Genomic DNA, 12,562 nt, shown 5'->3' with positions numbered 1-12,562 from the left:
GACTCCTGGTGAGTCCCTAGACTCGTGATGGCGAACCTGTAGCATGTGGAGCCATGTTGCCTGGCACATGCGGCATTGCTCGTTTCTCTTCTGGGTCTTTGGTGAGCTTGCGCACGTGACGATTAGCTGGCCTTTGTGCAGGCGGCAAATTTTCTGTTTTCCGGCATGAGCATGCGTGCTGGCCAGTTGATCAGTGCTTGCGCATGTGCAGCACTAAGTGGAAGACTTACAGGCCAGTGCACATGTGTATGCTGGAAACCAGAGGTTCACTTTCCGGGGCAAGCATGCCCCCTGGGCAGCTCCTCTTCCTGGTCATAGCCTAGATGAGTTCACACAAAAGGGCTCCCTTTTTGGCGCTTGGCACCCCGTGCATGCTGGCTTTTCAGCACTCAATGCCGAAAAGGTTCACCATCACTGCCCTAGACTATTCCTCGCAGGTCTCCTGTCAAGATTTATCAGAAATGGATTGCCATTGCCTTCTTCCTAAGGTTTAAGAGAGAATGATAGGCTCAAGGTCATCCAGCTACTTTTTTGCCTTAAAAGCAGCCCGTCTTTCTAGCCTGATGCTTTAACCAGTGCACTCTTCAGGTTCTCAAAAAAAAACTTAGTGAGGCGTTGAAGAGATGAAATAAAGCACGAGGCTTCAACATCAGAATTGAGCCTAGTTCCAGTGGCCTTCCGGATCTGGGCAGCCCAGATATGGTAGCCCTCAGGTGGGGGTTTGCTGCTCCTGCCACTACCAGTGCACTGTGCGTGCAGCTTTAGGTGTCCGGCGGGTGTGTGTGCGGCCCAGCAAGATTTTGCTTCTGCTCATGCGTAGGAAGCAAAATCTTGCAAGGGGACACACGTGTGAGATTTTGGTAGGTTTTTTTGCTTCCGCGCATGCGCAGAAGCAAAAAATTGTTGAAATCTCTCATGTTCCCTCATGAGATTTTGCTTCCTGCGTATGTGCACGCCAGACACACAAAGCTGCGCGCGCAGCTCCCCTTTTACTATCAGTGCGCAGTGTTACCCTTACCGGGTAGGAACCTGCTACTGTTAGCCCTACAACTGGCTCTTGGCAGGCCACATATGGTATCCTTACAAGCAGCCTCTCCTCAGAAGTCAGAAATTAAGCACCTAAAACCAGAGGCCTCCAAACTGGTCAACGTTAAGCCCTGTGGACTTCAACAACTCAGAATTGAAGTTCGCCAGCCAGCAAGGGAACTCCCAGAATTACCTAGCTGGCTAGGGAATTCTGGAAGTTGGAAATCCACAAGTCTTAAAAATTGCTAAATTTTTTGAACCTTGGCCTACACCCACGCAGGCATTGGAATCCCCGCTTCTCTAAATGCCACCCCCTCAGCTGGGGAAAAGACCGGCGGCTGTTTGGCCTGGGCCACAAGAGGAACGCCTCAGGCTCTCCACGAACACTACGCGTGAGCGTGGAAACACCTAAGATTCGGCTAGACACACAGCCCCTCAGACCAGGGCTGTGTGTACGCGCAAACCTCCCCACAACCTGTTTTTGAACTCTCCGAGGGGGGGGGGGACCCCAAACTCTAGCGCCCCAACGTGCAGCCTTCCTGGCACCGAACGGCTGCAAGAAAAGTGAAGCTTGTCGCTCCAAGCCAAAGCCGGAAAGGTGGCCTTGCTCGGGCGGTTGGAAGCCACAGGCGCGCAGATCGACCGCAGCCCCGCCGCTTCCGAGCGCATTCCTCCTTCCCGGGGCGTTTGCTCGCTCGCAAAATCTGGACGGCGGCCCGGGCCTCGCCCGTTTGTGACGAACTGGCTTCCCCTTTTGGCCGAAAGTTCCTCGAGACTCCTCTCCCTCTGATCGGCCTTTTTAGCTGTGCGCGGAGCTGGGGGGGGGGGGGCAAGGCGGGAGCCGCGGCAAGCCAATCAGAAAGGCGTCGAGAAGCGCGCGGTTGCGTTGGTGCTGGGTTGTGTGTGTGTTTCTGTGTGAGATTGGGTTGGGACTCTGGGTTGGGACTCTGGAGGAAGCGAAGGAGGCGGTTTTGTGGCCGGCCGGGATGCAGGATGAACGGAGCAGGCAGAATTCCCCGTAGAACGACGGGTTCCACGTTCTTGCACCCGGTTAGCGACCTTTTCGGCATCCCCCTCGAGCAGGTGAGTTGAACTGATCGCGGCTTCCCTTGGCAATGGACGTCGACGGAGATTCTCAGTCATCGAGGTCACCGTTCTTTCCCCCTCCCCAAAGGGCTTTTTTCCAAAAGGCAACTGGACTTCCTTCCTTCCTCTCTCTCTCTGTCTCTCTCTTTCTGTCTTTTCTTTCTTTCTTTCTTTTTTTCTTTCTTTCTGTCTCTTCTTCCTTCCTCTCTCTCTGTCTCTGTCTCTTTCTTTCTATCTTTCCTTCTTTCTGTCTCTTCTTCCTTCCTTCCTCTCTGTCTCTCTCTTTCTGTCCTTTCTTTCTTTTTTTCTTTCTGTCTCTTCTTCCTTCCTTCCTCTCTGTCTCTCTCTCTTTCTGTCTCTTCTTTCTTTCTTTTGGTCTATTCCTTCCTTCCTTCCTCTCTGTCTCTTTCTTTCTTTCTTTCTTTCAGTCTCTTCTTCCTTCCTTCCTTCCTCTCTGTCTCTGTCTCTTCTTTCTTTCTTCTCTTTTCGCTTCTCATCAGAGCAGCTTCATTTCTCTAGAAAGAAAAATCAAGGAAGTCCCATTGGGTGGGTTGATGGGTGGGGAAAGTACCTTTGGGATTTGCAATGAATGGTCAAGAGCGTGCGAGAGGTAACTGCAAAGCTGGCGCCAGGGAATAAGGATGGTTGAGTGTGCTTTGCTCTGCCCTTTGCTAGAAAATGAGGGAGCTGGCATTGAGTGGTTAGAGGTTTTAGGGCGAGGCTACATTTCTTTCTCAACGCTTCAGAGGGGGCACCTGTGCCTGACAGGACGTTGAGATGGGTGCTTGAATGGAATCGATTCTACAAATAAAATAAACATTCAAGCAACAAATCCTCAGATGTTTACTTCAAAAATGAGTCCTGAGTTCCAATCTTATGCCTGCAGTTGGGGGGGGGGTTTAAAGATGGGCTTCCACCTGCAAAGGTGGATAGGATAGGCCAGGATGTCATTTAGTTTGGTTCTAAGAACCGCAAGGAGAACAGAAGGCGGAAATTTTAATTTTATTTTAATCGATTTATAAGCTGCCCAACTTCTTCCGGACTCTGGGCGGTGTACAACAGTTTAAAACAATATAATAACAATTTAAAATCCCAGAAATAAATCATTCATATCTTTAGCCGGAGTTAGATGGTACAGTATAGCTCTAATCCCTCTAGAAAAGTGAAAGACATCCAAATCAAGTGCAGGAAATAGTAACACAAAGGAGGAGGGAGGGAGTGTGGCGGCGCAAGGCACTGCTGAAGATATTTATTATTATTATTATTAATTGCATATGCAACTTCCTTATCCACAATCTGCCTTTATTTTGCTTTGTAAAAGAATAGCAACGGTTGTTTTTTTAAAAAAAAACAAACAATGGCAGTGCTGTAAATATATTTTTTTTCTCCTTTTCATGGCAAAACCATCCCATAAACTGAGGTGAAGAGAGATAAAACATCTGGAAAGGAGGAACTTCATTAAAACTGTCATTACTTGTCCCAGGTTTATTCATTTAAAATATTTTAAAGCCTTTTTTTCAGCCCAGACAGAAGAATGTATGCAAATATATATTTATAATACTTTGGCAGGTAGGAAGCTTATCAATTCTACTGAATATGATGAGACTTCCATCAAAATACAAATCTAATAAATTATTATTATCATTATTATTATTATTATTATTATTATTATTATTATTATTATTAAAATATATGTGCATGGGACTGCATTTGACTTGATTATAAAGTGCACATAATGAAACAAATGCTTCAATTGCCAAATATTCAAGTGTCAAATATGCTTTCTAAAACTCCTCCTTTTGATTCTGTCCTAAAGTCATGGTTTGTAATGTCACCTTGTTGAGTATTATATGACCAGCAGTAGAGGGAATATTTGATATCCTTAGGCTCTATTCATGCTTCAGCGTAGACATCAGAGAGTTATTGTTAATGGCGAGTATTCTGAGCAGAGACAGGTTACAAGCGGTGTGCCACAAGGGTCTGTTCTGGGTCCTATTCTTTTTAATATGTTTGTGAGTAACATAGGGGGAGGTTTGGTAGGGAAGGTTTGCCTATTTGCCGATGACTCTAAAGTGTGCAATAGGGTTGATATTCCTGGAGGCGTCTGTAATATGGTAAATGATTTAGCTTTACTAGATAAATGGTCAAAGCAATGGAAACTGCAGTTTAATGTTTCCAAATGTAAAATAATGCACTTGGGGAAAATGAATCCTCAATCTGAGTATTGTATTGGCAGTTCTGTTTTAGCAAAAACTTCAGAAGAGAAGGATTTAGGGGTAGTGATTTCTGACAGTCTCAAAATGGGTGAGCAGTGTGCTCGGGCGGTAGTAAAAGCAAGTAGGATGCTTGGCTGCATAGCTAGAGGTATAACAAGCAGGAAGAGGAAGATTGTGATTCCGCTATATAGAGCACTGGTGAGACCATATTTGGAATACTGTGTTCAGTTCTGGAGACCTCACCTACAAAAAGATATTGACAAAATTGAATGGGTCCAAAGACGGGCTACAAGAATGGTGGAAGGTCTTAAGCATAAAACGTATCAGGAAAGACTTTATATCTATGAGTTATTTTCTTGTCCTTTATAGACTTTGGATGCGTTATTGCTTCTAAAGGAGCTAGCCATTCTGGGATATTTAAAAAAAAAAAAAAAATGATCAGATGAAGCTTAAATCTAGAATTGAACTACAAGAAGAAGGGATAATAATAGACTGGTGGCACTACGCCCAGATCCGATCTAGATATCAGAAGGATAAAACTCTTTATATTTTTAATAAAAGTAAGAATCCTTTAACTACTTTAATTACCACCAATTCAATAAAAATGATAGGGAAAATATATAAACTACTCATCGCTCATAAAAATATAGAGTTGACTTTAAAAGATACTATGATAAGATGGTGTAGAAATATTGGCAAGGAAATAGACATAGATACATGGGAGAAAGTGTGGATTAATAACTGGAAAATGACTAAATCAGTTTCATTAAAAGAAAATCAAATCAAAATGTTCTATAGATGGCACCTCCCACCAAATAGGATAGCAAAAATGTTTCCCAAAACATCTCCAGTATGCTGGAAATGTAAGAAGGATATAGGAACCTATTACCATCAATGGTGGACATGTGGTAAAGCTAAAATATATTGGAAGATGATTGAGAAAATATTAAAAGAAATAATAAAGCAAGATATAGATAATACCCCGGAATTTTACTTACTAGGTGTTACAAATCAGACCTACAAGAAAGAAATTCTTTATTTAATTATACACATATTAGACGCGGCTAGAATAATATATGCGCAAAATTGGAAAGGGGAGGAAATCCCCAAGGAAGAAGAGGTTATAGCCAAAATATTAGATTGCGCTGAAATGGACATGATGACAAGAAGATTAAACGATCAAGAAGATACTAAATTTTATGAAACATGGAACAATGTTTATAAATGGATAGATAAGAAAAAATAAGACATATAGATTGATTTTTAGTTAATTTTCTGTATTTGTTTTTACCTAGGTGATAACAATATTAATACTAGTTCAAAAGTATTTTTTGACGATTATGATATAGTAGTGTATGCATAAGTATAAGTAACATATTAAGATTTTTGATGTATAATAGTTGAAATTAGCTTAAATGTCTGGTTTGATGGTTTGACATTATTTTATCATAGTAATTAGGATTATATTAAAGGTATCTTTTGACGATTATGTTATACTAATCCTATCTAACATTTACATCGTATTCAAGATTTGTAAAACTTCAACTCAAACTTACTAACTTTTTTTTACAATAGTTAACATATATTTAATTATGTATTCTTTTTCTATATTTGAATGTATACTTTCAAAAGAAGCGGGGGAAATACACCCCCACTTTATGTTTATTGTTTGTATGTACTTGTTTGTTTTATGAAAATTAATAAAAAATTGAAGAAAAAAAACGTATCAGGAAAGACTTAATGAACTCAATCTGTATAGTCTGGAGGACAGAAGGAAAAGGGGGGACATGATTGAAACATTTAAATATGTCAAAGGGTTAAATAAGGTTCAGGAGAGAAGTGTTTTTAATAGGAAAGTGAACACAAGAACAAGGGGACACAATCTGAAGTTAGTTGGGGGAAAGATCAAAAGCAACATGAGAAAATATTATTTTACCGAAAGAGTAGTAGATCCTTGGAACAAACTTCCAGCAGACGTGGTTGATAAATTTACAGTAACTGAATTTAAACATGCCTGGGATAAATATATATCCATTGTAAGATAAAATACAGGAAATAGTATAAGGGCAGACTAGATGGATCATGAGGTCTTTTTCTGCCGTCAGTCTTCTATGTCTTGATTAATACACTGCCTGCCTTTTACTTCTTATTATATGGTAAACTTTAGCCAAGCTTTGTCACTTTTTGTGTCTTCAATGTCAGCCATACTAGCTAGCCAACACCAGGAAATCAACTCCACCAGAAGGTTGAAACTTCGTTTATTGGTATTGGCTGTAATTACAGAACCTTGCAAGTCTAATTTTGATGTGCCTCTTCCTTCTCTTTCTTATAGTTACGTGAATTGAGGAGCTGAATTACCTCCAAATGTTATCTCACTGTTGTGGAGTTACAAAATGTTTCTGCCTCCTTTGCCTGGCAACAGCTTCTGCATGCCTCCATTGCTATCTTAATGTCCACACCCAAGTCTGAAATAGCATTGTTTTTCTTTTTGATAAACCGGACTTTGTAATCAGGCTTTAGAAGGCTATGAAGCTTTGTTTTTATAAAGCCAATATAGCAGGAATCTAAGGTGCAGAAAAGACACTAGGCCTCAATCCCTGCAGAAAATCCAATGATGATTTTGAGTAAATAACAGTGTGGCCACTTCCTACAGTAGAGCAGTTCTGACCATGGTTATAGTTCTACTAGGAGCTTGTTTCAAAATACAAGTATAAGTTTGTCTAATTCACACTGATGATACACCATAGCATGGTTTGGTCTTGGCTTGTGACAGTTACCAGACTTATTGTGCAATGAGATATGTGACAATTACATTGCAACAGTTTGTAAAATCTTAAGAAGCTTTTAATTCAGTTACAAATATTTAACGAATACTTTAACAAATTTACCATATCCTTAGAAGTTTTAATTTTTAAAAATTAGTACAGTATATTTAAACCTGCCCACATCTTGTTTATTTTAATGAACAGATTGTCTCAGATTACTATGCTAATTTTTCATGGATTCTTGGAATGATGCTCATTCTTGAGCTATTAGATCAAAGCAACTCCTTGGTATGACAGCAGCATTGATGGTGTTTTATGTGTTGTTCTGTTATAAATGCAGATTCTTAGTTGGAGCAATTGTTTTTGGCTATTTGCAACTCCTTGCAAACTTGACTCCTATGACAGAAGTGAATTTGCAGAAAATAAACTTATTTGGAGCAGTGTATGTGCTTGTGTGCACCATTGTAGTTGTCTTGTATGGACTGATAAATTTGAGAGGAGTGAGATAGTTGTAGCTGTGTTGGAATTTTGTTTAAAACGTTTTTCTTGTTAAAAAGCTGAACTTATCCTAGTGACCTCAAAGGAGACTGGCCATCTGACGTTAGATTTTCGTTTTATTTCGGCACCTGTTGGCTTTTTAGCTTTCTTTGCACAACAAGGAAATGTGTATTCATTCAGCAATGAGGAAGTATGTGCTATATTAACAGCAATTGGCTCACTAGATTGTACTGACTGATAAACCAAACAGAAGTGTAGATTGCTATAGGAGTTTTAAAAAGAAACATAAACAAGGGCGAACTAGTTCAGGCAAGACTGATTTTAGTCTTAAACACTTGGATCTTTTTTTTAATGAGTAGAATTTAATACACATCCACGATGTTATTTTCAAAATAAACAGTAGTATGCGTAGCATGGAAGAGAAGTAGTAGTTAATTAAAATAAAGATAAGAAATAAAAAGCTAGGACAGCTAACTAAATCTATTTTGTACGAATCCCACTCATTATACTTCTCTAAATCTTTTTATTATGGTATATATGGTCTTTGTGTGGATCAGTGTTGCCCAACCTTGGCAACTTGAAGATATTTGGACTTCAACTCCCAGAATTGGGGAATTCTGGGAGTTGATGTCCAGATATCTCCAAGTTGCCAAGGTTGGGAAACACTGGTGTAGATCACATCCATATACATGTACTGAATTTCGGGAATTTCAATCTTGTATAGTATCCTTTGTTCCTTTTCTGACTCCCAGCTGTTGATAAAAGTGTATTTTTACATACAATTTCATGGTAGTTAATGTTAGTCTTTTAGATAATTCACTGCATTTATTAAGGATATTGATCATTATTTTAACTTTTTACATTTATGTTTTAACAAGCATTTGTGGACTTGACAGTTTATCAGACAATGCTTATCTATTTTTATCAGGTTCAATTAGTTCACTGTGGCAGAAATAGCCACTAAATATTATCTTGGCAATATTTCTTTTTTCTTCTCTTGCTCTGATTTTTTAAAAATTTAGACAGAGCAAGATTACAGAGTTTTCTGAATCTTAATTTCCATCTGCCTTAGACAGTATGGCCCATAGTGAGAAGATGGGATTTTTAATCCATGAGCAGAATATAGTATCACACATTTTGTTGTTTTAAGTAGAAGTCATTTCTTTGTTAAGTAGAAGCTAACTATATAAATAGTAGTTGCTTAACAATCATTTATTCAGTGAACATTCAAAGTTATGGCAGTGCTGAACAAATGGTACAGGTAGTCCTCGATTTAGGACCACAACTAAACCCCAAAATTCTGTTGCTAAGCAAAATAGTTGTTAAGTGAGCTTTGATCCAATTTATGACATTTCTTGGCATAGTTGTCAAGTGCGGTGTTTCCCAACCTTGGCAACTTGAAGATATCTGGACTTCAACTCCCAGAATTCCCCAGACAGCATGCGCTGGCTGGGGAATTCTGGGAGTTGAAATCCAAATATCTTCAAGTTGCCAAGGTTGGGAAACACTGGTCAAATGGATCACTGCAGTAGTAACACAGATGTTAAATGAACTTAGTTTCCTCATTGACTTTATAAGAAGGTCGCAAAAGGTGATCACATGTCCCCTCAGATTATTTCATATAATTGCATACCAAATCATGGATTGAATTCTAGACTTAATGGCATTATATAAGACTAGGTCATTTTGAGAAATAAGCCATGATTGTAGGGTGTAAAGTATAAGTTGCCTGAACAGCATTGACAAAGCAGCAGTTTACTTGAATTATAAACAAGGGAGCGAGCATGCCAAGTAACAAAATAACGGAAGGACTGTGGACCTTTCCTAGTCCAATCAGGGCGGGTTCCTCTTACCTTATCCTACCGGTGCACTGCATGTGCAAACCATCCCCTAGTGCAAGTTTACTTCCGCGCATGTGCAGAGGTACAATTTTCCTCCTGTGCATGCTCAGAGCCAAAAAAATCAACAAAAATTAGAAAAAAAAGATGGCGGCGTGCAGAGATCGGCAAATACAGCCATCGCGTCAAAATTGCACAATTGGCAGGCCACTACCAGAGCGGCGCACCAGACCACGCCGGTAGGAACCACTTCTGAGTCCAACCCCTTGCTTAAAACATCCAATAATGGAACACCCACAGCTTCTGAGGGGAAGCCATTCCATTGATTAATTGTTCTCATTGTCAGGAAATGTCTCCTTAGTTTTAGGTTGGTTCTTTCCTTGGTTTTGTTTCCATCTTGTCCCATCTTCAGATGCTTTAGAGAATAGATTGACACCCTCTTCTTTGTGACAGCCTCTTAGATATTGGAGCACAGATTGTTATTATTATTTATTAGATTTGTATGCCGCCCCTCTCCGAAGACTCGGAGCGGCTGTGATGTCACCCCTAGTCCTTCCCTTTATTAGATTACACCAGTGGTTAACAAACTTTTTTTGGGCCATGCCCCATCTAAGCATCTCTAAAATACTGATGCCCACCTCCAATGTTCCCTCTAATTTTTTTTCGGTGTGGGCGGAAAAGTATAGTGTCTGAGCGACAGTCCCTTTGGGACTGGGTGGCATAGAGGTATAAATAAGTAAGTAAGTAAGTACGTACGTACGTCCATACATACATACATACATACATAAATAACCTCCTCATATATACAATCCCATGTAACATCCCCTTATAAATACAGTCAATCATCAATCATCAATCATCCCTCCTGAAATTTATACCACTGTCTTATTTCTGGGTACTTCTCCTGTCTTTCCCCCTTTTCTCTCTCATGTTTCTCATTTCTCTCTCTTCCTCCCTTTTTCCCTCATTCCTTCTCCCTCTCACTTCTCCTCTTTTTCCATCCCTGTCTCTCTCTCCCCCCCCCTTATGTGTGTGTGTGTGTAACCATTTCCAAAACCAGTTGAGGACTGGGTTTTTTTCCTCTTTTATTCTTTTCAAAAACAGGTGTGGGCTGGGGGGGTTTTCTTATTATTTGGATGCTTTTTACCATATGCTTCAAGAATCACCTCTCTCTCTCTTTTGTTTCTCTCTCCTCTCATTCTCTGCCTCAATAATTTTCTCATTTCTCCTTTTTTCTCCCCTTTTTGTTCTCATTTCTCTCGCTCTCCTTTCCTCTCCCTATCTGTCTTGCTTTCTCTCTCTCTTGCTATCTTTTTCTCTCTCTTGCTTTCCTTCTCTCTCTCTCGTTCTCTTATTTTCTTTCTCTCTCTCTCTTGTTCTTTCTCTCTCTCATGCTTTCTCTCGTTCTTTCTCTCTGTTGCTCTCTCTCTCGTTCTCTCTCTTATTTTCTCTCTCTCTCTCTCTTTCCTTTCTCTCATTCCCTCTTTCTCTCTATCCTTTCTATCTCTCACTCTTTCCTTCTCTCCCTCCCTTTCTGTCTCTTTCCTTTCTCTCATTCCCTCTTTCTCTCTATCCTTTCTATCTCTCACTCTTTCCTTCTCTCCCTCCCTTTCTCTCTCTTTCCTTTCTCTCATTCCCTTTCTCTCTATCCTTTCTATCTCTCACTTTTTCTTTCTCTCCGTCCCTTTCTCTCTCTTTCCTTTCTCTCATTCCCTTTCTCTCTATCCTTTCTATCTCTCTATCTATCGCTTCGATCTCTCTCTATCCCACTGCTCGGCTTTTTTTCTCCGAGAGGAAACACCGCGCGTTCTGCCTGCTTTTTCACCCGCGCAGCCAATCGGCAGCCCCTGGCAGCCAAACGGCGCTGAGGCTTTCGGCATCGGTGCCCACCCCTCCAGAAGCAGCAAAAGCCTAAGCGGCGGGGCGCGCCGTTTGCCTTTCGGCATCGGTGCCTTCCCCTCCACGAGCAGCAAAAGCCTCAATGACGGAGCCGAAAGGCAAACGGCGTGCCCAGTCGCTGAGGCTTTTGCTGCTCGTAGAGGGGTGGCGCTGATGCCACTCCCCCCCCCCAGGAAAGAGGTGCAGGAAAGCAGCGTGTTTAAAAGGCACGCTGCTTTCATGGAAAGCAAACCCGGCTTTCCTGGCCGGCACAGGGCTTTCCCGCCGCTCCCCCCCGAAAACACAACGGAGGATGACAAGCAGGATGAAGCGGGGTGGAGCAACGCGGGGCTCAATCAGGCAGCTTCCGCGCGTTTCTTTCAGCGGAAGAGGAGAGGGAGCGGGGCGGGCGGGGGCAGCACCTTCTACTGCCGGCGCATCCACGCCCCCGCCCCCCCGCGGGCTGGCAGGGGGATGGGGACTGCGCGCCCATGAAAAAGGGCGCGCGGGGGGGTATTTTGGGGCGCGCGGGCACGCAGCCTACGGGGAACAGTGCCCATCTCCCTGTGACATATAATTCTTACTATTCATACTATTCCTACTATTCAAAAAGTGAACTCCTACTCAGGCGCAGGAGGCCTAAAAGGTCATTAACTTGATTTAATCAAGGTTCCAATTGCCCTCACTAAAAATCAGATTGCTCCCCTGTGGGACCTGGAGGTCACGTTGGGAACCACTGGATTAGACATACCCAATTCCTGCAATCATTCTGCATATGTTTAGCTCTAATCATATTTCTTGTTCTTCTCTGCACTATGTCCAGAATATGGCTTCTTTATTTCTTTTCTAGGATCCAAAATATCTCAGTTTGTCACGGTACAAATAGTTTTATTGTGTGGGAATGGTGTGGTGAGAAAAATTGCATATCTACATATTCCAAGAAGTCTGGACCATGTAAGCTGTTATAATTTATGACAATCAAAGACCATAAGATAGTTATCTCCAAGGAACACTTCCCATATGTTTGTGCCCCAAGAGATTGATCCAAAGGTCTGTAAAGTTTCCTAGTTTATAACAAAATAATCAGAAATATCTTAGTAATATTAAGTAATATTAATTTCCTCTGTTAATATTAATATTAACAGAGGAAAAAAATGTCTATATCAAAGCTGCCATTTTCTTCAACTGTCATATCTGACAGATATAACAATATCTGACTTATGTAAAAGAATCTTCAAATCTATCCTTAATTTGA

At 41.2% G+C, this 12,562-nt stretch overlaps 1 protein-coding gene across 1 annotated transcript in view; it reads left to right on the top strand.

The window, feature by feature from the left end:
* Positions 1–1,765: 1,765 nt before the first annotated feature.
* MBOAT1 (membrane bound O-acyltransferase domain containing 1) overlaps positions 1,766–12,562 on the top strand; it is a 51,299-nt gene continuing 40,502 nt past the window's right edge. Inside the window, exon 1 of the mRNA XM_070747378.1 lies at positions 1,766–2,109. Within this exon, the coding sequence (XP_070603479.1) occupies positions 2,020–2,109 (90 nt within the window). The 5' untranslated portion in view covers positions 1,766–2,019. The remainder of the gene's footprint in view (positions 2,110–12,562) is intronic.

The sequence above is a fragment of the Erythrolamprus reginae genome, chromosome 3 (assembly GCF_031021105.1).
Source record: "Erythrolamprus reginae isolate rEryReg1 chromosome 3, rEryReg1.hap1, whole genome shotgun sequence".
NCBI lineage: Eukaryota > Metazoa > Chordata > Lepidosauria > Squamata > Dipsadidae > Erythrolamprus > Erythrolamprus reginae.
The sequence above is the reverse complement of the archived record's forward strand: the minus strand, read 5'-3'. Positions and strand labels throughout refer to the sequence as shown.